Consider the following 25042-nt stretch of genomic DNA (forward strand, 5'->3'; position numbering starts at 1 on the left):
GAAATGGAGACAGACACACATTCCAAGTAATATTAAATGGAGAGTAGAGAATAACTGAGTAACAGCCATCTATTACACAGACTGGGGCTGAGATAGCTAATACATATTGCAAAGGCCAAGCAAAAAACCTCAGTGTTTCTGATCAATTATCTCTAACTTTACACAACCTAGTTTGGAAAAAGCAATGCAACTTTCACTTAATTCACACTTGTGACTGAAAAATATTTTGTTTTCTTCTATATCTCACTAAATTTTTTCCTAAATTTCTGCTCATAGAATACTATAAAGTGTCTCCATTTCTCTTTGGTTTATGTTTTCAAGTAAGATTTTACAAAACATTTCAAATAAAATTATATTCCATTTTTCAGAAACTGAAAAAAATACCACTAGAATAACATGTTTGTCAAATTTATTGCGTTTTCTTTACTGATTTGATAGTTCAAAGTCTTTACTTGCCGTTAGCTTCTTAGTTTTAGAACGTGAAATGTTTAAAACATTTTGTGTTTAAAATCATTTTGTGCCCTCTAGTGGCAGCCCTGCCAGGCACCCGAACTGTGCTTTTCCTGTCAAGAGATTACATAAAAATGGAAGCAAAACAGTTTATTCCCCTACTAAGTGAAATTTATTATTAATATGTATGGTTTCAAAAAATTACACTCAGCTCTAGTTATGATGAGGTAGTAACACCAGCTACAGATTTACCACAAATAGCAAAACCCCCCAAAAAATCACACATACTGTGGAAGCATATAATCAATTTTGCTCTAAGAAATTCTATTGCAGAAAACCAAGCTATTTGTAGCCATTTCCTTGCACAAATGACTATTAAGTGTATTTCCTATTAGAGCATTTTTCAATGTCCAGACACATGGTTTTTCCAGTGTCCACAGAGGAGCATCATCATAAAGAAAAGACTTACTGCCACCAAAGTTTCATCTTCTCTCATGAAAATTCATTTTGCTTTTCTTACTAAAACAGCAAAGTAATAGCATAAAGGACCAGTAACAAAATGAAGATGGGAAGATCTGACACTTTCAATGAAAAGGGGAAATATAAGCTTCCATTACATTTGAGTTCAGAGCTTCTCTTCAATTCACTTTTTCTTATTCGAGATAGATTAAAACCATACATTTTTTTAAGAAATGTTTAAATGTTTCCAAATTTTTACTCTAATTTTCTGCACCTGATCAGCAAAAAAAAAAAATGCTGCTTTCAAACATCTCTTTTAGCACATATTAATGGTGTCTTGAGACAACTAACTCACATACAATGAGATATTCCATGTATAGTCTTTGGTAGGCATTTGGTTTTAGTCTGGCTTTCAGCTTTACTCCCTCAAATTACAGGTCCCTAGGAACACAGTAAATAATAGACATTTTCACTGAATTACAGGTTATTAGTCTTTATAATAACATTCACTTTGCCTCTGAAAATTCAATTCCCAATAAAGATGGTAGAAATTCCCGACCAAGCAAAGCCTTGCGAAACACACTTTGTGCAGTTAACATGCTCTAAGTCACTATGTACCATTCTTACTTTGAAACCATTTTCTATCCTAGCCCAAACAGCAAGAAACAAAGCTCAATAAATCCAGCTCTTCTGCTTGGCACTGCAGATGGTCATTGAGGACTTTGGAAGCTGGTTTTTTTTCAAAAATTTTAAAAATGTTTGTAAGAATGGCTTCTAATTTTGCAAGTTAGTTTTCTTGAAAATAATAATTTCTGGTTTTAAGATGTTATTTATAATATCCACAACAGAGTGCCTCAGCACTGTGGTAATCAGAGTTGGCTCACGGGTGGGAAAGGATGGAAAACGTCATTTGCAACCTTTTTATTGTTCCAAATTCTCTTTGCAGTTTTGATCACTAGGAAAATAACATAGCACACATTTTCCTTTCATATTTTTGCCTTATTGAAAGTATTAATGCTGGAAAAATCATGACTCAATGTCACATAACTTATTTTTTTGTTAAAGTCTTCAGATAAAACTGAAAGATATTAGAGAATAACTACTTTTAAAATTACACTGATGTAATTAAGAAATATTTTCATTAACTTTGTAGATCTTACACCATCAAATTCTCCTGGTAGCAGTTTTTGTCCCTGTTGGACTTGACACCTTTGCTTCTGTTCGAGATGCAAACATCAAGCCAACACTTACTAGAGAAAAACCAGGCCAAAAGCACTGAGGGGAGCAGGAGGAAGTAGGACAGCTGCCACTTCCACCAGACCTAAGGAATTAAGAGAGATGCCCAGCTCGAAGTTTTCCCTTTGTCCTGCCCTGGCTGTGACAGCCATAGCCTGATAGGCACTGTCGCACTGTCAGCATGACCACTTGGAGCAGGAAAATCCCATTCCTGAACCAGCTTTGCACCTGTGCAAGGCATCTGTTTGTCACTCCAGGCTGTCCAATGAGAGCAAATCTTAAATATCTATTTAAAACAAATCAAGGGAGTCAGCATCATGTCTAGTACCATTCACTTCAAGTGACAAAAAAGAATTTTGTCTATTCAGAGAAAACAACATTAATCATTAAGAACATTGAAATTTAGATGAATAGAAGTGAAAAGTTTAGGAAAGGAGCTGGATCAGAGGCAGTCAAATATATATAATGCATGAAGTAGTATAGAGAAGGCAGGTCAAGGACTATTCTTCTGTAGTTTAACCAATGAGGATTCACATGAATGCACAAGATTTCCCAGATCAACGTTAGCAGTAACTTTGGAAGGAATACAAAGTCCCAATCACTTATCTTGATCTGCAGCAGTCAGAATTTGGGATGAAATCTAAAACCAAGGTCAAACTCATCCACATCTGCCTCATGTTGGGGTTTTAGTCCTTACTCTAAGTTGGCCAAGTGGGTAGACAGCAGCATGGTGGGCTGTGGGCCAGCTGCCACGGCTACCTCTTGTGTTTTGCAGAAGAGAACCAGACCTGTGTGAAAGGCAGACACTGACGGTGCATCAGCTGCAGGGGCAGAGCACTGACTGATGGAAAGAGAGCTGTGGTGGTTCTAAGAGCACTAAGAGGTGCTGATGCAGGGTTTGAGGATCCCCTCAGGGCCTGCTGGTCAGCGGTAAGTGATGATAACCAGGCTAGGTCAGGGTGTTTCTACCAGCTGCCAGCTCTCTCTCAGGAGACAGCTGATGATCCTCACCTTAGCACTGCTGTAGACACTCAGAATTGCTCTCTGTAAACTTGCTGCAACACAAATGTGTTCCACAGGGTTTGCCACTGAGGAGCTGGTTGTGTGGTGAATTATGTTTTTGTTTGGTCACCATACTCACTAATTAAAACAGACTTCCAGATTTAAGCATTAAAGGAATTTGAGGCTAACATGCTGGACTGGGGTGAGCTGACAAATTAAAGAAAGATTGAGTAGATAAACTACTATTGAGCAACAATAACAGAAAACTACTGTGACAATACGTGAACTAATTGTGGAGAAAATGAAGGTCCAAAGAAGTGTAAGAAGTAAACCCCAGGTATCAAACACTAAAACTAGCAATGAAAGGAAACAGTGGGTCTTGTAGCATTCCAGTGAATTGCTTCCAGGCGAAGACAAATTATTTGACAAAAATCTATGAAGTAACATACTCTCTAAACTATGGCAGAGAAATAAGCCAGATATCCAGATGCTTATAGGAAAACATGAAGAACTGGGAACCAGAAACTTGGAACATCTCCTCTGAAACACTTCCTTCCAATTGCTCGTGAACAGGTATAAATTTTGAGAGAAACTTGTACCTAGGGATCCAAAGAGAGGTAGAAGATGATTAACGGGACGGGATCCATATGACTAGACAACACAGGACCAGAAGAAACAAGTGGGTGAATAACCAGGCAGGCAAAAAAGCACCTCGACCGGACTGAGGCTGTTCCATAGAAAACCAACACCAGTGGCATGACGACATTTTTCTCGAAGGCTAAAATGCGCGTTATCCACAAGCAAAACGCACCCTGACATTCTTTTTCTCTGGACGCTGCAGGCAGCCGGAGGTGCAGCGCGGCCGCAGCACCCGCCTGGCGCGGCTCCCGCGGCGGCGGCACCGGAGCGCGGGGAGAAGACCCGAGGGCTCGAGAACCTTCCCGGCCGGATGTGGGGAAGACAGACGCGCCCTTCGAGGGATCGGGAGGCGCCGGTGGCGATCGAGCGGCGGAGGCCCGGCGGGGCCGGCAGACACCGGGCCCGGGGCGCAGGGACCGCGGACGCGCCCAGCGCGACCCCCGGCCGGCAGGGGGCGTAGGGAGGGGGGGGAACTATCGATGGGGGCGGCCGCTCTGCGCTCGGCTGCTCCGCCCTGCCGCTCGGCTCTGGATTAGCGCAACTGGCGACGTGGGACGGTCCGGCCCGGCCCCGCGCCCGCCGCCGGCACCGGGAGCGGCGTCGGGAGCGGCGTCGGGAGCGGCACCGGGAGCTGTACCGGGCAGGCCGCCGACGGGACGAGGAGCCCCAGGGCGTCGGCACTCTGGTGCGGCAGCTCCGCCAGCGCGACGCAGTGAGGGGCGGCGGCGCAGGGAGAGCCCCGGGGGGCGGCGATGGCGCTGCGGGCGCGGGCGCTGTACGACTTCAGGTCGGAGAACCCGGGTGAGATCTCGCTGCGGGAGCACGAGGTGCTGAGCCTGTGCAGCGAGCAGGACATCGAGGGGTGGCTGGAGGGCGTCAACAGCCGCGGGGACCGCGGGCTTTTCCCGGCTTCTTACGTGCAGGTGATCCGCGCCCCCGCCGCCGAGCCTCCGCCGCCCGCCCGCTACGCAAACGTCCCCGTCGGCGGATTCCAGCCGCTGCCGCCCCCCGCCGCCTTCAAACCGGCGGCGCAGCAGCCCCCGCCCGAGCCCTTCCCGCCGCCCCCCGCCGGGTATCCCTTTCCGCCCTACAGCGGCTCCTACCAGCCCAGCCAGGGCAGCGATGACGACTGGGACGACGACTGGGACGACAGCTCCACGGTGGCCGACGAGCCGGGCGCCCTGGGTAGCTCCTACCCCGACTACGAGGCGGCGGGCGGCGGCGCCTCGGGCCGGTACCGCCTGTCCACCCGCTCCGAGCCGTCCCTGGGCGCCCGCGGCGCGGGGCACTTACCGGGACACCCGCACCCGCCCGGCGGCGGCGGCGCCGCCAAGAGCTCGGCCACGGTGAGCCGCAATCTCAATCGATTCTCCACCTTCGTCAAGTCTGGTGGAGAGGCCTTCGTGCTGGGCGAGGCGTCGGGCTTCGTTAAGGACGGGGACAAGCTGTGCGTGGTGCTGGGCCCCAGGGGCCCCGAGTGGCAAGAAAATCCCTACCCTTTCCAGTGCTCCATCGAGGACCCCACAAAACAGACCAAATTCAAGGGCATGAAGAGCTACATCACCTACAAGCTGGTGCCCAGTCACACTGGGCAGCAGGTGCACCGCCGCTACAAGCACTTTGACTGGCTCTACGGGCGACTAGCTGAGAAGTTCCCTGTCATCTCCGTGCCCCACTTGCCAGAGAAGCAGGCCACTGGCCGCTTTGAGGAGGACTTCATCTCTAAACGTCGCAAAGGCTTGGCATGGTGGATGGACCATATGTGCAGCCACCCTGTGCTCGCTCAGTGTGATGCCTTCCAGCACTTCCTCACCTGTCCCAGCACAGATGAGAAGGCCTGGAAACAGGGCAAGCGCAAGGCTGAAAAGGATGAGATGGTGGGTGCCAACTTTTTTCTGGCCATCAGTGTCCCCACAGGCCCTGGGGCCAGCCTGGACTTGCAGGAGGTGGAAAGTCAGGTAGATGGCTTCAAAGCCTTCACGAAGAAGATGGATGAGAGTGCCCTGCAACTTAATCACACAGCCAATGAGTTTGCCCGCAAACAAGTCACTGGTTTCAAGAAAGAATACCAGAAGGTGGGGCACTCCTTCAAGTGCCTCGGTCAGGCATTTGAGCTGGACCAGCAGGCCTTTTCAGCTGGCCTCAACCAAGCCATAGCCTTCACTGCAGAAGCCTATGATGCCATCGGGGACCTCTTTGCAGATCAGCCCCGGCAGGACCTAGATCCTGTGATGGATTTGTTAGCGTTATATCAGGGGCATTTGGCCAACTTTCCAGACATAATCCATGTCCAGAAAGGTAAGACCCATCTGTGTTTTCTGAAAAAAATTAACTTCTATGTAGCATTGGTATGCAACCGATATAGGAACCAGTGCCTGAATTTGCCCTGTGTCTGGCTTGCTGGCCTTGTGTTCAATCTTCCTGTGTTTTCTCAGGTAAACTCTCACTAGAAATACAAAAGCCACATCAGTGACAGTTTTTGTTTTGTGCCAAAGGCCTAAACATAGTTGGGAGTTTTGCTGATCAGAGGTTGCTGTGTTTGGCTGCATATCTCTGAAAGCAGCCACGTCTAATTAAACTGCCTATACATTAAAGATTATTTGGCTTGTTTACAAACCCTGGAAATCAAGTGGTATGCAAACATCTATTACTCTGATGTACGTGAGGTATCTTAAACCTTTTGTCTATTAGGTAATGTATATGCAGTAATATGATGATGCAGGTGCTCCTCAGATTGACCACTCTCTTCAAGGTGCACGTGGAGGTGCGTGTTTTGCAGCATCATTCTGATGAGATGTTTAAGGCAAGGCTGCTGGGGCATCTTTGTTCAGCGAAGTGTCTTGTGGTGTCTGTGAAAGAGTAATGGCCAGCTACAGTGTTCTTAGTTGTTCAGCCTTTGCCCTTGTTGTCATGAACAGATGCTGGTTGCCTGTTAACCTTTCAGCACCTTTCTAGCTGAAACATGCTATCCAGGTTCAGATTGCTAGTTGTAAGGTACTTTGTGATTTGTCAGAAAGGAAGAAACTCAGAAATGAAAAAAATCTGCTGTATAACTAATGACACGTGTTCAGAAAAACAGAAGTTTGTAGTACTGTATATGAGGAGATGCTGCTGTTAAATTATTGATAGTCATGCATTCTTTACCACTGCAAGTAGGTAAGTCCATAATTTTTTTATTATCTTTCTTACCTGTAGTTTTCAACTCAAAGTTCAGGAGAGTGTGGGCATTTGAGCTGTAAAACAGACCAGGAGAGCATCACATATGCTCTGCAGAAATGGGTATCCATAAGTTATCCGAGAAAATGCATGAGCTTTGTAGAAAATTATTTTGGAGATATTTTAGATTTGGGGAGATGAGCGGCCTTGGCAATGCCTCATGTTTGGGAGCACAGCATGTTAAAGTGAGTTGTCATCTAATAGGATTATCTGTAAGCTTCTGGAAAAAATAAAGGGACACAGATACTTGCATTAGACAGGAAAATCCAGCAGACTGTATATACTATTTAAATAATATATCCTCAAGCTTTAAGGTTATATGGACGTCTTCACTGAAGTTTTTTTGGAAACAAGCATTTGAAGAGAGGATTTGGAATAATAAGATATGTGCTGAAACCATCCTTATTTCTTTTGTGGTTCTATTTGAATTTACACTTATTGGTAAAGTGCACCTTGCTGAACTGCTGAAGGTTCATGTAAATAACTAGAGCAGTGCATAAGCATGAAGTATGTAGAGTTGATTTTGGGCTAGAGCACTATCCTGGAGCAGACTGGAGAAAGCTCTCCTGCATGCAGCTATTAATGCTCCAGCACCTTTGAGCCTCGCAGTGTGTTCTCAGTATCATCCATGGTACATACAAATCATAGGAATATGACAGGGGCTTGAGAGGGTGGTCTCTTGAGTGTACATGGCCATGACAGGAACTGACTTATGTGGATTGTGTGTTTGTTGTTGTTTCTGTTACAAGACAGCAAACTAGACGAGTCGTGTTTTGTGCTCCATATTGCTGGTTTATTACTCGTAAGGGGTACTTTTAAGAAGGTACAGATTTTCAATGCCAATCTGTAAACTTCACATGAAAATATGAACTGTTTGGTGTTCTTGCAAGATAAAGGCTTTGTTTTAAATTTACTGTCTGGGATAGTTGCCAGTTCTGAGAAATAGTATTTCCCTATAGACTATACAAATATCTGTTTGTATAGTCAACAGCTATGAAACTGTGTTTGTGATAAGAAATAATATGAAAAATAGAGCTGATATGTCTTTGTTCAGGGGTTTTATTTTCTAGTGTACAAGCTCATTAAGCAGTAAAATGACACCAAAGTGTCCTTATAAGTGGCAGAAGCAGCAGCCTGACTGATACATGGTTTAAATGGCCATGCCTTTAAAATTAGGAACCCTAAAATTAGGAGCAGTGCCTTTTTTTTTTTTTTTTCTTACAAAATGCAAGTATATTGGTTACTTCTGATAAAACCAAAGATCATATTCCCTTGGACCTAAGCAGGATGGAAGAACAAAGGCAGTTGTACCAAAACATGCCTGTGTCTGTGCATAGAGCTGGAGGACCATGAATGTGAGAATGATTAACTCCCAGCTCAAGCTGGATCCTTGCAAATCTATGGGGCCTGGTAGGATTCATCCAAGAATACTCAGAGTGGGATGACATCATTACAAAGCTCCTCTCATTGATTTTTGAGCAGTCTTGGAAATGCTAAGAGGTCACAGCTGACTGGAAGCTGGCAAACGTTGTCCCAAGAAGGGCAAGAAGGAGGACTCCTTCCACAGGCCTGTCAGTCTCATGTCAGTGCCTGGTGAAGTTATGAAGAAGCTTATTCTGGGAGGTGTTGAAAAACACCTGAAGGACAATGCAGTCCTTGGTCACATCCAGCACAGCTTCATGAGAGGAAAGTCCTGCTTATTGAGTCTTCCTTTTATGACAAGGTAATCCATACAGTTGATCAAGGGAAGCCAATTGATGTGATCTTTTTGGATTTCCGTAAAGCTTCCGTTGCTCTCTCTCACTGCATCCTTCTGGAAAAAACATCCAGCTCACACCTGGACTAATACATCATGGGATGGGTGAGAACTGGCTCACGGGCTGGGCACAAAGGGGTGACATCAGACTGGGGACCTGTCACTACGGGGATTCCACAGGGCTCCGTCATCAGGCCTGTGCTCTTTGATATGTTCATACATGACTTGGACTCAGGACTGGAAGGGACATTAAGCATGTTCCCAGGTGATACAAATCTAGGAGGAGCTGTTGACTCCCGCAAAGGGGGGGAGGCCCTGCAGAGAGACCCTGACAGATTAGAGAGATGGGCAATCACCAACAATATGAACTTCAACAAGGGCTGGTGCCAGATTCTGCATCTGGGATGGGGCAGCCCTGGATGTACAGACAGACTGGGCAATGAGAGGCTGGAGAGCAGTGCCATGGAAAGGGCCCTGGGGTTCTGGTCCATGGCAAGCTGAACATGAGCCAGCAGTGCCCTGGCAGCCAGGAGGGCCAAGGGTGTCCTGGGGGCATCAGGCGGGCAAGGGACGGGATTGTCCTGCTCTGCTCTGGGGCAGCCTCACCTCAAGTGCTGAGGCACTTTTGGGTGCCACAATAGAAGACATTAAACTGCTAGAGAAGATCCAGAGGAGGGCCATGAGGATGTTGAAGGTTCTGCAGGGGAGGCCTGATGAGGAACAGCTGACGTCACTTGGTACTTGGTCTGTGCTGCCTGGAGGAGACTGAGAGGAGACCTCATTGCAGCCTGCAACTTCCTCGTGAGGGGAAGAGAAGGGGCAGGCACTGATCTCTGTGGTGACCAGTGACAGGACTCAAGGAAATGGCCTGAAGTTGTGTCAGGTGAGGTTTGGGCTGGATATTAGGAAAAGGTTCTTCACCCAGATGGTTTTGGGGCACTAGAACAGGCTTCTGAGGGAAATGGTCCAAACACCAAGCCAGATGGATTTCAAGAAGCATTTAGACAATACCCTCAGGCACCTGGTGTGATTCTTGGCATGTCCCTTGTAGGGCTAAGAGTTGAACTCAGTCATACCTGTGGGTCTCTTCCTACTCAGCATATTCTGTGATTCTGTAATCTTAACTGTCTTGTACTGTTATGCTTTTGCTGTACTGCAGTTAGCTGAAGAGCTGCTGAATGTGATGTCTAAGTGTGATTTGTGCTATGGACTGAGAACTCTGCATGTCTGAGGTTTTGTTTAAAAACTTTCTGCAACTTATGCAAAAAGAGCCACAGAGATAAAAGTTCCCCTCTGTGTGGACTTTTTCTCTAGAATTAGGAACCAAAGCCACGTAAGCCTTGCTGTTGCTTTGTCTGCATCTTACCAGTAAAATGTGTTAACTGTTGTGCTTTTAATTGTTTTGGGATTCAGGTCTTTCAGCCTTCTATGCTGAGGACATCATAAGTGATCCGATTGTGTAATTTGTGTAAAACACGTATACCAACAGACTGTGGAAATATTTTCAAACTGTTCATTGTCTTATTAATATTGTTAATTGATATTTTATTAAATGGCAATAGCTTCAAGATGCCTTTTCTTTCATCTTGAGTTCCTAGTGTGTAAGGAATTTTCTGCAGGAAGAGTTAAAGTTCCTGCTACAGAAGAGACAGACAAAGTATTTGAACATTCTGTACCACATGCCAGTCGAGGACCAACAGGTCAGTGCTTTGAGACCTTTCTTGGTTTTATATGCACCCTAGTCCAGGTCTGATGATTCATTTGATTGAGCCCTACAGCATAGAATGTGCCCAGTTGGAAACCCCACATTTCCATCTGGAAATACTTGGTTTGAGAGTCCAACTGAGGCTGGCATAGAACATATCAGTACCAAGGCATACATCCCTTACAATGACTTGTTGTTCTATAGGTCTTGTTTGGAAAACTAAGTGATTAGGGAGAACCAGTGCCTGAATAGGGTAGACAATGGCAGAGTGGTGTCTCCAGCTTCTACATATCCCAATTTTTTCATGCATCTAGCCCTCAACTCCGTGTAGGTAAATGCTTCTGATGCACATGGATGAAAGTATTCTTGTGCATATATGTGGGTTCTTTGAATGGAAGGTACATATTAGACAGATACACTTGTACGCAGTTTTCTTCAGCCTCTGGCAAAACATTTGCAGAAGAGGGATGTTAAGTTCCGGAGGCTCAAAACACTAAGCTGCATTTTATCATTTTCTGTTGCAGAACTGGTGTATCATTCAAGAAATACTGGTTCAGTTTTTTTAATTTTGAGAAGCAAATCAGCTTGCCATTTGTTATGGATAATACCTTCTCTTTTATGCATTTGAAGTCTGCTTGGGGAAATTCCCTAGACATTCTTGGTGAAATAATTTCTATGTATTAATTGCTAAAGCTTTGCTCAACTTGATGCAATCTTCCTACTTCTGTAATCTTCAACACGAATTCTCACTGCAGGCCCATGCAAGTTGAGAAAATTCATGCACTTGTGGGAATTGGAGATAGTATATACTAGTATCCTAGCTCATTCTTGTCTGGTTCTCTTGTCTTCGTGTTTGTTTAGTGAGAGTAGAGAAGTTGGGGGAGTTTTGGATATCCTTTTGAGTTTTGTGTTAGGAATTACTATAATTGGCCTCTTGTGATTCTTGAAAGTGGAGGAAGTACTGACTAACATGCTGTTTCATCTCTGCTTTCCAGATTTCTTCTCTCTTAACATTATGATGGTAATGTTTGATAAACTTCTGGTTATGGTTTTTACAAAAGACACCTGTAAAAGTGGTCTAAATATTTCCTGAGATACAGGCAATTCCATTTCCTTTGCATGCCAGGATTTATGAGAGTTATTTTTAAAAATACCTGAATGACTTACTGGTTTTTGGTCACTGTGAAAAGTAAAGTAAAGCAAATAGTCTTATTTACCTGAGGCAAACTTAAATCTAGACACAGTCTTCAAAGAATACATTTGCTGTGTTTTTAGAATATTTACAAATATGACAAATATATTTTTATATTATTTACAAAACTGTAGATGAAAAATCTATCCAGATGCAAATGCATCAAAATTGAAAGCACCAGAAAACCCAAACAGTGCTGAAACCTAGAACTCTCTAACATTTTCAGCTTCCTTCTCCCTCCTTCCCCCAGGGAGAAGTGGTGTTTGAATTAATGAATAAATCAGCCTTGTTAATATTGGCACCTAAAACTTTATATCACAGTATAAAAGCAGTGCTTTTCTCTCATGCTTACTTCCTTCTTAAATTTGTTGTGCAGGCAGGGTTTTTCTCATCACTGTTTTTCCCACTATCCACCTTGTAGGGGTTTTTCCCTCCTCTGTGCCTCAAGTGCATACACTTTGCATGGGTTTCAACTCAGGTAGCTGCTGGGTAAGAGCTAGGCATGCAATCCTAGCCAGATGACCCTTGCAGCAGTAAAAGGAGATGGGCACTTCATCTGTATAAGAGCTTTGGGGAGAAAGGATGTACTGCTCCAGGATGTCTTCTATTTTTTGCCATGTCAGCCTCCCCATAGCTGTCACAGTGATGATGTAACACTGTCTGCTTGCTGCCGCATTACCCAATATTGTCTCAATATTTGAAGGTAACCTGAAGGAAATGGAACTAAAATGTGAAAGAATCTTCACATTTAGAAAGTGTATAAAATAGCTGCCTTAGTTTGTGTGAAGTCAGAGGACAGGAGTAAACGACTTAAAATTGAGCAATGGCTTAACTTGAAGAAAATTAAACAGTAAGAGAAAAAAAGAGGACTTCTGTGCTCTGTCTGTATGAAAGATACATAGGTCTTCTTAATGTATTATTCTTTTTTCTTTTCCACTTCCCACAATCTCTGTGGCTTTCTAAGGGAGCAACATTCATGCTGTTGTGATGGGTCTTTTTCCTATTATCTTTTGAACTAGTCTGGTATCATACACCTTCAGTAGCAGAGAGGCATTTCATGGCTACTAACACACAAGTGGCTTGTTTTTTTTCAAAACCTGCTGGTATCAGAGGAAGACTATAGCTGTTCCTTCTGTGGGAGAGACTACATGCATTACTGCACACCAGAAAGTCTGTCCAGTCTACCCTCTTAGTCCTGACAGGAGAAGTTTTGATTGGAGCTCACCTTGTAGGTTTGACTACAGGCAGTGCATATTTAAATAAATACAAATCTTCATCAGATTTTTAGTCAGATCATAAAAAATGCCCTAATGCTACTCACCACAAGCAGTAAGGCCTTATCTACTGGGAAGGCTCTGTGAGCAACTAGGAAGTAGTAAAACAGTGTAGACATTGAATAATTAAAAATTATGTTGTAGAAGGAGGAAGTAATTCTATTTCAAAAAGGAAGTAATGCCTTTTGAGAGACATATGAAGAATCTATATAGGGGGATGGTTCTACGGAAGCTCTGGGTGCTTCTAGTCTGGCTGGTAGGGCTTCTATCCAAACACAGAAGACAAAGAATTGGTATACTGAAAATGGAAAGAAGCTCCCTGAGCTCTTCCAGTTCTTTGTTAGCACATTATCGTAAACAAACATGCTGACTAACTTTTTTAGTTTGTAAGTCACCTTTAGAACAAGGACATGTTTCAGCCTTTCCAGCATCTTTCCATGACTTCATTGTTAGGCTTTGTTTGAACAGTTAAAATGCAAAGTCAGTAAGTGTAGACTGTGTAAACTTACTCAGTTGGCACCTTATGTATTTTAAATTTCCTGGTTCAAATAACACAGAATTTGAAAATTTTAATTGAAAAAATAGGAAATTACATTTGGCTGAGTCCCCAGACATGAGCCTCATCAGCAGACTAGAGCAAACAAATGGCACATACTTTCTTATGCAGTCTTGTTTGTACCTTTCATAAAAGCCATGGGGACTTAAATAAAATGGAAAAAAAACCAAACAAGCCACCAACATTTAAACAATCTGTTCAGTTCTTGCCAGTGACTTTGGTTTGTTATTGTAGCAGTACAGGAAAAAGTGTGATGTTTTCAGCCTTAGTTTCAAGTAGGTACACATCATGGGTGGACAGCTTCTGTAATCATAATGTAATCATGCTTTTTATGCCTACATGGAGTTCATTCATTAAAAATGTGAAAGTAGGTTCATCTTGTGATTCGGAGTTTACGTTACTTTGTTGTCCCATGGTAAAAGCAACTTACTCTGATTTTTTTTTAGAATGTTTGTGATTTTGAATCTTTATATGTATGAATAGCTATGCTGCCTAGTTAGCAGTATACTAAAGAAGCTTTTCTGTTAAATAATGTGAGTATAGCATTATATTATAATTTTCACATGTTCTGCTTTTGTATTATATAACATATTTTAATTGGTTGCATTAATGATGCCTTACCTTGAATATTTTTTTCTGCAACAGGAATTCTAACTCTTTTTGTTCTTACATAGAAACTGCAACATTCAGAAATCTAGGAGAGGGCAATTAAAAGGTACTAGGATAACATAAACCAGCATCTGCATTTCATTTGCACCTTGACTCTTTTATATGAATTTATGTTTATCTGCCCATACATGTTTTATTTGCTCATCTTAGGACAGGAGTGGAGCTAAACAGGTGATAATGGACAAGCAAACACTGTAAGCTGTATTTGTTGTTCTTGGCTTCTCTTTTAGCCTTAACAAAAAACAACATCCAAAATCAGGTGGTTCACTGTGCCCCAAAAAAGCAGTGATGTAAGTGTCAGTGGAACTTGCATTTATACTTACTTCTCTCAGTAATAGTTGGATGTTGATACACAGTGTTACCTGTGTTCCCCTGTCCCTCCACATCCCATGAATCTTATAAAAATTTTGAAAGAAGTCAGCATTTAATGTAATAGTGCTTAAATCCATTTTGGAGAGGAGGAGAAGGAGGAGTAATTTCTGCTCATTTGTAATTAACCATTTCTACTGAAGTTAATTTATTTCATCCATAGACAGCATAATTTCTGATGGTTCTCATCTTGAAGTCAGTAGTATGAACAGGGCCTTTACAAAAGCTGTTAAAAGTCTAGAGCATCTTTCTAACATAAAGTGCTTGTTCCTAGCATCCTAACTAGGAAAAATTAGTGTTCAAAACCTGTGACAACTGAACTGTAGTAGACCAACTCCAGTTCTGGAAAAGCAGAGTTAGAAAGCTTGTTTGATGCCCCAGTTAGATGTAAACTAATGGGAAGTACTAATTATGACTGAAAAGTTTCATCTTGGTACTTCTGCAAATTCCAGTTGCCTAAATTTTCAAGTGTGGTCGTGAAAAACATGACTAATTTTCTGATGGGCAAATGTACTATGTTTCTGGCGACCAGCCTAGTTTATGTTTCACTCTTTTGGTCCCCCTAGTCTGCCCTGCCAGTTGAAACCACACCAAAGAAAAGCTCTTTTAAATGGTACATGTGAGTGCCAGAAAGTACTGAGTGCCTTAGAACTGGTCAAACCCAGCATTAGTTAGCATTTGCCTCTCAGGCTGTGGTGCAAAATGTTATGTTTGTGATAACAGACAGCTGTACACATAGTTTAACTGGATTTTACAGTCAAATGGTTCCTGATGGGCCTCCTTTCAGACTTCACCGTAGGTGCTTGTAAAGACAAAACTATTCACGAACATGGATTAAGCATGCTTTAGTGCCTAAAATAAGGTCATGTGTTTGCTTATAAGACCGCTAGTGTACAATGCATCAAAAGATAAGTTTTAAACATCTCTGCATTCAAAATTTGAATGGAAAAATATTAATCTCGTTTTACACACTTTTTCTATGTGGCTACCAAGCATTATGTTTGGTTGGGGTTTTAAAAAATTTTGTTAATGGCATTATGTGGGGTGGTAGATGCATTAAAATGATAATTCTATGATGTTTCTTTCATTTACTGGACCATGTTGCTCTTGTTTTGTGTTATCAACTCCTCCAAAGGCAAGCTCTGGCGTCTGCTCACATAGCAGTGTGGTTGTAGCATGGCCCAGCAAAACATTGGTACTAAACACCAAGGCTCATAGATTCCTCTAGGGTACTCTGGACTGAAATGCACATTGACAGTGTGGAAATTTAAATATTTTTTCAGTAGTGTGATCATTTTACACTCTCTGAACATGCACAGGTACAACTACAATCCTTGTAGATTTGGATAAATAAATCAGCTCTGTATGCTCTTCTTCTGCGTACACCAGCTGACATATGTATGCTCAATGGGTCTAATCAGATTATTTAAAATTTAAAAAGATATTAGTTAGACATTAGTTAAACTACCAGTAACCCTGGTAGTTTTGAAAAATTGACTTTTTACACTGTTCATTCTGGCAACATTATTAATTTGGTTTATGTTAATTAAATCAGTTTATAAGTTAAGACCATCAGATGAGGTTACAGCTAATTAATGTTCTGAAATATCTAGCAAAGAGTGTTTGTGTGTATTTTGAGTTGTGTAGATTAAAAAGTGACTTCATTTTGAACTGAAGAATATATTTTTTAGTGTTAGCTTTCAATAAGCTTTGCAGCGGGGTAACTGAAAGAGCAAATAATTATGTCTGATTTTAATAACTCTGTAGTCAGTCAGCATTGATCTAGGTGTCAGCAAAGTGCTGTAATTTATAAACCTAAATTTACAGAATACTACTATGTTATTCTGGGCTTTTTGTGAGCAATGGGCAACAAAACAACTAAAAACAAAGCTCACTTTAACTATTGCTAGGCTGCAGGTTCTAAAAGCATTATAGCCATTTTCATGTATCTACAAAAACCTCTGTAATATTACAGTAATTGCAGTTTGATGTATTTGAATTTTATATTTCTGACATTTTGCTATGGAAAAAGGAATGTTTTTAAAGCGGTTTTGTGCCCTAAAGGAGAAGAATGTCATCTTTTAAATGCCAAAACTGGGTTTTTAAACTATTGTGTTGGCACTTAGCAAAAGCAAGTGGCAGAATTTTGCCTTTGGTTTTGAAAATCACTAGCTTTTTTTTGGTGTAAAACTGTAACACTAGATTTTTAAAAAGCAACTTACTCCAATATTAATAACTGTAATTGTACTTTTTCCCTGTGACATTTCTTTTAGTTATGTCTCTACTGAAAAAGTCTTCTGGTTTTAATTTCAGGCAAATTCCTATTATGCTGCTTACCGTTATAAACTTGGCCAGAAAATGTAAAGAATTTGCAGAATCTCAATGTGGGCTTCTTTTGTTAATCAGTGCTCAGAGCATTCTTAAGAAAATAATCTATCAGTGTAGCAAAATCTCTGTTCTGTTACAAACTATTTCACTTTCAGTTGAGAAGGAGAAGTTTGGCTATTTTTTTCAGAGTTGGATTTCACCTTATGTGTTATCTCATTGTCATGGTTTGAGCACAGCTGGAAATTAGGCACCATGCAATCACTTGCTCAACCCTTTCCTCTCTCCCCCCCCACCCCAACCCCAGTGGAATGGGGAGGAGACTTGAAGTAAAATTTGTATATTGCGGTAAGAACAGTTTAATAATTGATACTACAGTAAAATGCAATAATAATGGTAAATAATAATAATGATAATAAAAAGGAAACATACAGGTGATGCACAATGCAATTGCTCACCACCCACTGACTGATGCCAGACCCCCCTTCTGAACCAAGATCTGCCATGCTTCTGGGTAACACCCAGTTTATATCCTGGGCATGGCTTCTGTGTTGTGGAATGTTCCTTTGGTCAGTTCCAATCATCTGCCGACCTATGTCCAGTTTTCTTTTGTGCACCTCCTCTCTGGCAGTACATGAGACTAGGAGTGAGGAAAAGAAATCCTTGAATTGGAATAAACATGCCATAGCAAAAACCCAAAAACCCGAGTGTGTTATTAATACCATTCTCATTCTGAATCTAAAACACAGCACGGTAACAGTACTGAGAAGAAATTAACTCTACTCTAGCTGAAAACAGGAGAGTCATGAAATGCTTCTGCAATTTCCCTTGTGTTGGAGTGATTGTGTAACCCAGGGCCGACCTGACTTAAGCCAATGATAAAGCTAAGGCATCATCTCTCTCCCCAGGCCACTTGCATTCTTTTATTGGATTAGTCATTTGAGACATCTTGTAACAACATCTTTGCTAGATTGAGTAAGAGGGACAACCATGTAGACCAACTTGCTCTGGCAGCACTCTGCTGGATTAGAAATAATGTTGTTTCTATGCACATGAGCTACCTATGGTTTGCTTTTTCAAATCTTTAAGCAAAGATCTCTGGTTAAATAATCGCATCATTAAGTAAGGAAAAAGAAAATATTTCTAGTTACATTATCTGCTTCTACATCTTTTTATGAAAGCAGCATCATTAATATGTTTTTTTTTCCTTTTCCATTAGAGATGGTTTCTTAGACTTCTTGTAAGAAAAGTAAAGCAAATTCAAAGCTCTCTCTTCATTAAGGTGCTTTGAAGGACACATCATGCATCCTATTAGAGTATTTAATATGCTGGACAGATGAATAGTATGGAAATGTGTGTTGGTTTACTTTCTAGTAAGTAGTGCACTAAATGTTATTTTGTAGCTTGCTGGTAGTAGATGAAATATTTATTGCATAGATAATTTTATTTGCACAAGTCTTCTGAGGTACAGCTGCTGAGCGATTGTAAAAAAAAATGTGTTTGCTCTGTTTTAGTATAATTTATCACTGAAGTGAAAGAGATACTTTTATGACTGCAGTGATAAAGGCATTACAATCATAGGATATAAAAAAAATTAACCTGCTGGCTCTTACAAGCTGGGTGAGTTTTCAAGTTGAATATTTTGAAGTGAGATACTGAAGACTTCAATATATTGGTGGCTTAATGGATTCTTGAGACTGACAGTGAATTTCAGACCCCAGTGATTTCAGCTGGTGCTTACCACTGCTTCAGGTGCTGTATTCAGCAGTGTTGAACTGATGCTTCTTTGTGTTTCATCCATATGCATTACTGTACGCAGTTAAATTGTTGCTGCTACAGCAATGTACTGTTTGTGTTTTTTAAGAATGGAGCAAGCCCTGCCATGAAACAGATGTCATTGTAGTAAACACTGTGCAAATAGAGAGCAAAAAAAGGCTTCTGCCCTGAAGAATTCTTTGTGTGGATTAGTAGCTTTGGACACAGCTGATTTTTCACACTATCTGTTGCAAGCAGCACTTGAGAGCTGATGTTACGGTGTTTTGAGAAGAGATGGAAAGGGAAAGATGGTACATCCTTAGAAGGTATCACTGCTCTTTGGCTTCTGGTTGCATGTGCTGGTAGGCATAGGGCAAGCCTGCCTTCCTAGAGAGACTAAGAAGTTGAGTTAAAAGCAGTCTGGATTGTAGTCTGCAAGAGAGGAACCCCAAAACTTCTGCCTTCTGGCCACACTGCAGGCTGCAGCTTGGACTTGGAAACACTCCACTTTGAACATGGGTTCAAAGGAGTACACATGTACTTCCTATGTGGAGGGAGATTGAGTGTATGGATCCAAACCCATCCTTATTTGACACTTCACACAGTCTCAAAACATTTGTTACTGGAATAAAAATGCAGATGATGTGAAAATATATTGTTTGACCCAAATCAGGACTTTTTTTATTTTCCTGAATGTATAGAACTCTTCCTTCCTCATAACTCCTCAGCACTCATTAAAGTTGCTATTAGTACACTTTTTTATGGCTTGAAATTACTTATTTCTATTGAGAAACTCTGCATTGTCCCTGTTTTCTTGGCTTCTAGCACAATACACTAGCACAAATTTTGCTAGCATGAATGTCCCTCGTTGAATGTGTTTATATCATGTTGTGTTGTCTAATTTCATATTTCAAAACAAGAACTAAGATTTTAGTCTTTTTTAAACCCTTAGCTGCAGTGAGCATAGGAGTCTGTTTACTGTAAGGATTTGGGCAATGACAAACAGCGTTCATGTAAGCTTTTCCACACCTTTAAGAACAGAAATAGATGTGGCACAGTTTTTTGCATAATTTTTAATCTAGGCCCTCTTCTTTTGTTGTCCTGATCACTGGGAAGTGACTCCTGACAGAAGGTCTTTAAATGCATGAGCAAGGTTGAACAGAATTTGTACATCTGGATCTAAAAAAAGCCCAAGAATTTATTTTTATGTATTCCATTCCTCTGGGAACAGTGCACAGGTGTATATTTATCCCAGGCATGTACTCTGCAGGAGAATTTCTGGAGCTAGTATTCACTGGGAGGTAGCTCCTTTTGTTTCTTTTTCCTAAAATATGTTTTAGCCTTTTCTTGGACTGCTGTGATTCAGCCTTCTTTTCTTTTAAATGCATCTTCTTTTTTTTTTTTTTTTTTTTTTTTTTTTTTATTGTCCAAACCAATACTAGGTATTCACGTAATTAAAATCAGAAACCAGGAGAAATGTCTGCAGGTATACTTCTAGACCAGTGGGCTCTGCTCACACCAGCATCCCACCCAAGGGTGGCAGCAGGAGCTGTGAGGTGCCAGATTAGGTGCTGTGATGGATCAATTAGTGAGGGTGGAGCTGGGGAGTTCATGGGGTACAGCCTGGGGTGCAGCAGGTCCAGAGTTGTGAGCTGGAGTCATTAAAGGTTACATCACCTACTGAGGCATCTCTGTTACCTCTGATGGTAACAAGACCCTTGTCTTCATGAGGGATATACACAAGGGGCTGCTCTCCAGTTCCCAATTTTCTGTCTTCTCCTGTTCACTATAGGTTGAATCATTGAACCTTCCATATTAATAAATCTCTGTTCCAGCTTGGGGTTTTGCTCACATAGATTAAAGTACAAGAGGTATAGATTATAGAAAGGTGTTTGGAAGAAATTTGGGAGTTTTTTGTTACTTAAGCTGCTTTCAAAAGCCATGAAAACTAATAACATGGATTTGGTAAACTAAGTCTTGCAAATTTCAGTAGATGTTGAAGAGCTTAAAAATTACATTTTGGTACAAATAATTAATCTCTTCTTAGAGTAAAGCACATGGGTTTGGGGGATTTTTCTCTGTGTTTAGGGAGAATTCTTTGTTTGTCCTAAAATGAGATAAAATTATCCCTCTATTGAGTTATTTTAGGTTTAATTTTATTACTAAAAATTAAAAGCTTCATTTAAAGGCATTAAAAAGAAAAAAAAAACACCAAGCAGTAAAGAAGTATAGCTTTATATTTAAGCATATGTATGAGCTTTGTCATCTATTGCTCACATCTGGTTATAGTCTATCCAGGTTTTAAAGGAAATTCCCCTACAGGACCAGTATGAGCCATATGCATTAATAGAGCAGTGTTAATGATTGTACTGTACTTTTCCTACTGAATTCCTTCACTAATTATAAATCCTTGGGTTTTTTTATTTTTTTGTTTGTTTGGGTTTTTTTTTTAATAGCAAAAAATTGCATAATATATCTAATGTGGAGGGCAGTCTTGTGTGGTAATGTGTGTTATTGATGTAAAATAATCTGAAGATTATACATGCTCCAGAGCTTATGTTTTCAGCTGCTGATGTTGTGAATTTCAGTATTTCTTTTCCAGTTTGGTCATTTTAGAAATAAACAGTCTAAAGCTGTTTTCCACATCACAACTGAAGAGTTGTCATGTTTATTTAACCAGCTACATCTGGCTTCCAGTAAGTCCCATATTACAGTTTTTCACAGCTGTACGTAAATTCCTGTCGTGCCCACAGAGCGCAGAAGAATTTTTGCTAAACCTAAATTTGTTGAAAGAAGTGTTCTTTTTGTAGGAGAAGGGATTAAGTGTTTTTCAGATCATATCCTACCTCACAGATTCCTTACTCCTTAGAGGGCAACATACAGATCTTCTGGCACAGTGTCACTGCCGGCTCTACTGCATGTGGAAAAGGTTTTTCAGTGATGTTTTTGGAGCCAGGCTCTAGATGATGAGGTTGATCAGCAGAAGCAGCCAGTGCCAAGCTCTTAGCCATCCCACTGTCATGCCATGGGAGCCAGGAAGGTGTGCAATGCTGCCTCTGCCTTGAAGCCCCCAGAGACAGACACTGCCCTTGGCCTTCGGCAGCACGCTGTAGTCACATGTAAGAAGTGTAATCTGAAGGGAGAGTTACGACATTACAAATATTTAAAGGAACAAAAATCTAGTGAGATGATAAAAGTTGTACTAGTCTGATTTAGTTTAGTTGTATGAATAAAATAAGTAAGGCAAAGAAGTTGCTCTGTGGGAAATTGAGTTCAGTATGAATGTCTTAAGATGGCTCTAATTTGGGTAGGTCTGTTTTGGATTGTACTTTGCTTTTGTAGGATGTGTGTGCCTTAATTAGCTATTTTAGGAGAGGGAGGATTGTCAGTTCTGTAACTGCTTTTCTACTGTGTTTTACAACACTCTGTAAGGTCTGCTTAGGCATCTGTGACTTTGAAATAAACTTTTAGATTCTTTGGTAATCAGTAATTAGGTTCGGAGTATCTCTGGTGTAAAAGTAAAAACATGTATTGACAAGATTTTGTGTATTAAGATACACTTTTTGACATTTCATAAGGATTGGGAGAAGGGATATTTCACATAGTCCAGTTCTTAAAAAGGTTATTTTTCTGGTATTCATGTAGCCTTAAATTGATCTGACTAGTTTTCTCGTGCTTTTACTTACTCTTCTACTGGTATAATGATAACATATTTATTCTCTGAAGGATACCATCTGATTTTTAATGTTGTAAAATAGATGTTCTAGTAACTTTAGCATGCTTAAGCCTTAAAAAAGTGTTGAGTTTATTTTTTACACAGGATCCACTGGTCTGTGATTTTTCTTACATTAAAAAGCTTTTGTTTTATTGTCTTTTGTTCAGACATTTGTATATACAGACCTATAAAAACACTGAGAATAAGTCTTATACAAATCCTTGTTGTTATTAAATCACTTGTTAAAGTTCAGTAGTCACATCTACATAGTCCTCACAGTTCAACTGTTTCATTTTGTTCTTTACACAGGAGCCCTTACCAAAGTAAAGGAGAGTAAGCGCCACGTGGAAGAGGGGAAGATGGAGCTCCAAAAAGCTGAGGGCATTCAAGAACGTTGTAACATTATTTCCTTTGCAACCCTCGCAGAAATTAATCATTTCCACAAAATTCGTGTGAGGGACTTTAAATCACAGATGCAGCATTTCTTGCAACAGCAAATACTCTTTTTTCAAAAAGTGACACAAAAGCTAGAAGAAGCTCTTCACAAGTATGACAGTGTTTAGTCTCTGATTTGTGGACTTTGCTCAGCACGAATGTGACCCAGGCAGCAGAGCAAATACTATTGAAGAGCTGTTGCCAGTGGTAGATGGCGGTACAAGGATGGGTTTGTGTTCACCTGGAAGCCAGGTTTAATCTCTGATTATGTAGGAAGGAAACAGTTATAGGGCTGTGTAGTAGAAACAATACCACGCATTGTAACTAAGTTATACTGTGTATGCCTACACCATTGTAACTTTTCTGAAATAATGAGTATACTATTTGCCTTATTGCTTTTTGAAATACGGTATTTAGTGCATACTTCATAGACCTCAAAGCCCTTTGGGTATTTAAGGAAGTTGGCTAGATAAATGCCTGCTTCAGATGCCTTTTTACTTTCCTAGATTTGGATTTCCTAAATTCAAACAATTCTCTGTTTACAGACTCCTACTAGAGCAGCTATGTGATTCTGTGCCTTTAGACTCTATTTTTCCTTTTCTAGTAAGTCACATTTTTATGTTTAAATGAATGAAGGGATGGTGCCTATGATGGGAACTGATGATGAAACCTCACATTGACTGGAAAAAAATCAGCTGCCATCCAGTTTGCATAGCAAGTACTTTCTTATGACAAATGTTGGCTCAAAAGGGAAAAGTTAAATTTATTCACACTTTCCCTGGAAATCAAGACTACTTGTTAAATCTACTAGGATGTTAAGCACATGTACAAAAATAGACCACTTAATTCCCTTTCTGAAATAAATAATACAGTGAGGGGTGGGTTTTGGTTTGATTTTTTTGTTTTTTTTTTTTTTTTTTTTTGTATACAGCATTACTATAAGTGGAAATTTGAAGAGCTAGCATAATAAAAGTTGCATATATTAAGGGGATATTAATGCAAGCTATGTGGCTGCAACATTTTTTAAGTTTCAAATTGTTTGCTTTTTGTCAGTTGCTGATTCAGTTTAACTTCAGACTTGGATCTGCACTGCCAGTTGTCTGAGTATAACTCCACTGTGATTCATTACTTTACTAAGTTAAAAGTTTTTGGGGATTATCAGTAAATAAATAATCTGAAGGCTTGGCTGAACTGACTTGGAAAACAGGTGGCATTTTTATGTTTGTAACACTCAAGAATTAACAGTTGTCTTAATTTTTGTATAAATATTTTTGACAAGAAGGGTGCATTTATAGATATGTAAACACTATCTTTCAAAGAGGTTTATGGCTTATTTCCTTTGAATTAGTCTGTATTTCTTACCTATTGATTTCCTTCTCACCAGTCAGTGTGAAAGAGGGTTTTTGTTTATCCTATCATTTTTCTCCTGAACAAAAATAACAAAACTTTGTGAGGAAGGAAAATGTTTATTTTTTTGTTTAATTGAGTTAATCAAAAATAGCTTAAACAAATGAAAGCCTGGAAAAGGAAGTTGAGCAACCGTTACAGTTAAGTACAAATCATTCCTCACCTATGCAGCAGAAACATGCAGTTCTTTCACACAATCGTGAGTTTTTGTGGTTTAACTCCACACCTCTGTTTCAGAGGAATAACATGTAAGAATGTAGTTTTGGTTCTAAGATTCATCCCCAAATGTTTGGAGATGGCTGTTTTGCACAAGCTGTGTTTGGCAGTGCTTCTAGTACACACATAAAGCAGTAAAATACAGAATAATGAAGAGGGGAAAGCAAGTGTTTGTCAAAGAAAGGACAATCAGTGAGGAAAGACTCCATTTCCAGCCTGTTGAAACAGTTCTGAAAACAAGATTGACCATAAAATAAGGACCACAGTCTTAGGGCTGATTAGCTCTTTAGCTTCCTCATGGTGTCTCATTCTACATTCAAAACTTACCACTTCCCCTAACAGCTCTTATCAGCAGTACTCCTGCTTTCCCATATGCCATTTAAAGAGTTATGAGCCAGATTTGAGCTGAGTTCCATGGTTAATGTTTGCTTAAGCCAGATACTGTTTTAGTAAATGTCTTTGCAGTAATTAGATCAGACTATAATTGAGCTGATTCTACATGGAGGTATTAAGACCTGTTCAGAAATTGATCTTGGTTCAGTAGAAGTGTTTTAGGAGGTTAGTATTAATGACATGTTCATGTCCAGGGGAAATTAAGCTGTGATATGTATTCATACAATGTTATCAGACAGGTACAGTTTTCCTAATAAACTGTCATGGCCTTCA

General features: G+C 40.6%; 2 protein-coding genes across 8 annotated transcripts in view; one reads left to right on the plus strand and one right to left on the minus strand.

The window, feature by feature from the left end:
* Nucleotides 1–5026, minus strand: part of ARL15 (ADP ribosylation factor like GTPase 15) — a 262518-nt gene extending 257492 nt beyond the window's left edge. For 5 of the 7 annotated variants that reach the window (XM_068177308.1, XM_068177297.1, XM_068177307.1 and 2 more), the window contains exon 1: nt 4890–5026. The gene's annotated coding sequence lies outside the window, so the exon portion shown is untranslated. The remainder of the gene's footprint in view (nt 1–4889) is intronic. The other 2 variants (XM_068177293.1, XM_068177301.1) reach the window with 2 other exon arrangements.
* On the plus strand, nt 4384–25042 carry SNX18 (sorting nexin 18). The gene is made up of 2 exons (XM_068177285.1): nt 4384–6084; nt 22628–25042. Exons 1-2 carry the CDS (start codon nt 4539–4541, stop codon nt 22879–22881), a joined length of 1800 nt encoding a protein of 599 aa, XP_068033386.1. The 5' UTR covers nt 4384–4538; the 3' UTR covers nt 22882–25042.

This window comes from Anomalospiza imberbis, chromosome Z (genome assembly GCF_031753505.1).
Source record: "Anomalospiza imberbis isolate Cuckoo-Finch-1a 21T00152 chromosome Z, ASM3175350v1, whole genome shotgun sequence".
Taxonomy (NCBI): Eukaryota; Metazoa; Chordata; class Aves; order Passeriformes; family Viduidae; genus Anomalospiza; species Anomalospiza imberbis.

Excerpts from the sequence above, each read along its gene's own strand:
- SNX18 (XM_068177285.1), top strand. The coding sequence starts at position 4,539 with ATGGCGCTGCGGGCGCGGGCGCTGTACGACTTCAGGTCGGAGAACCCG. Across the intron at positions 6,085-22,627 it reads CATAATCCATGTCCAGAAAG|GAGCCCTTACCAAAGTAAAG; the intron begins GTAAGACCCATC and ends TTCTTTACACAG.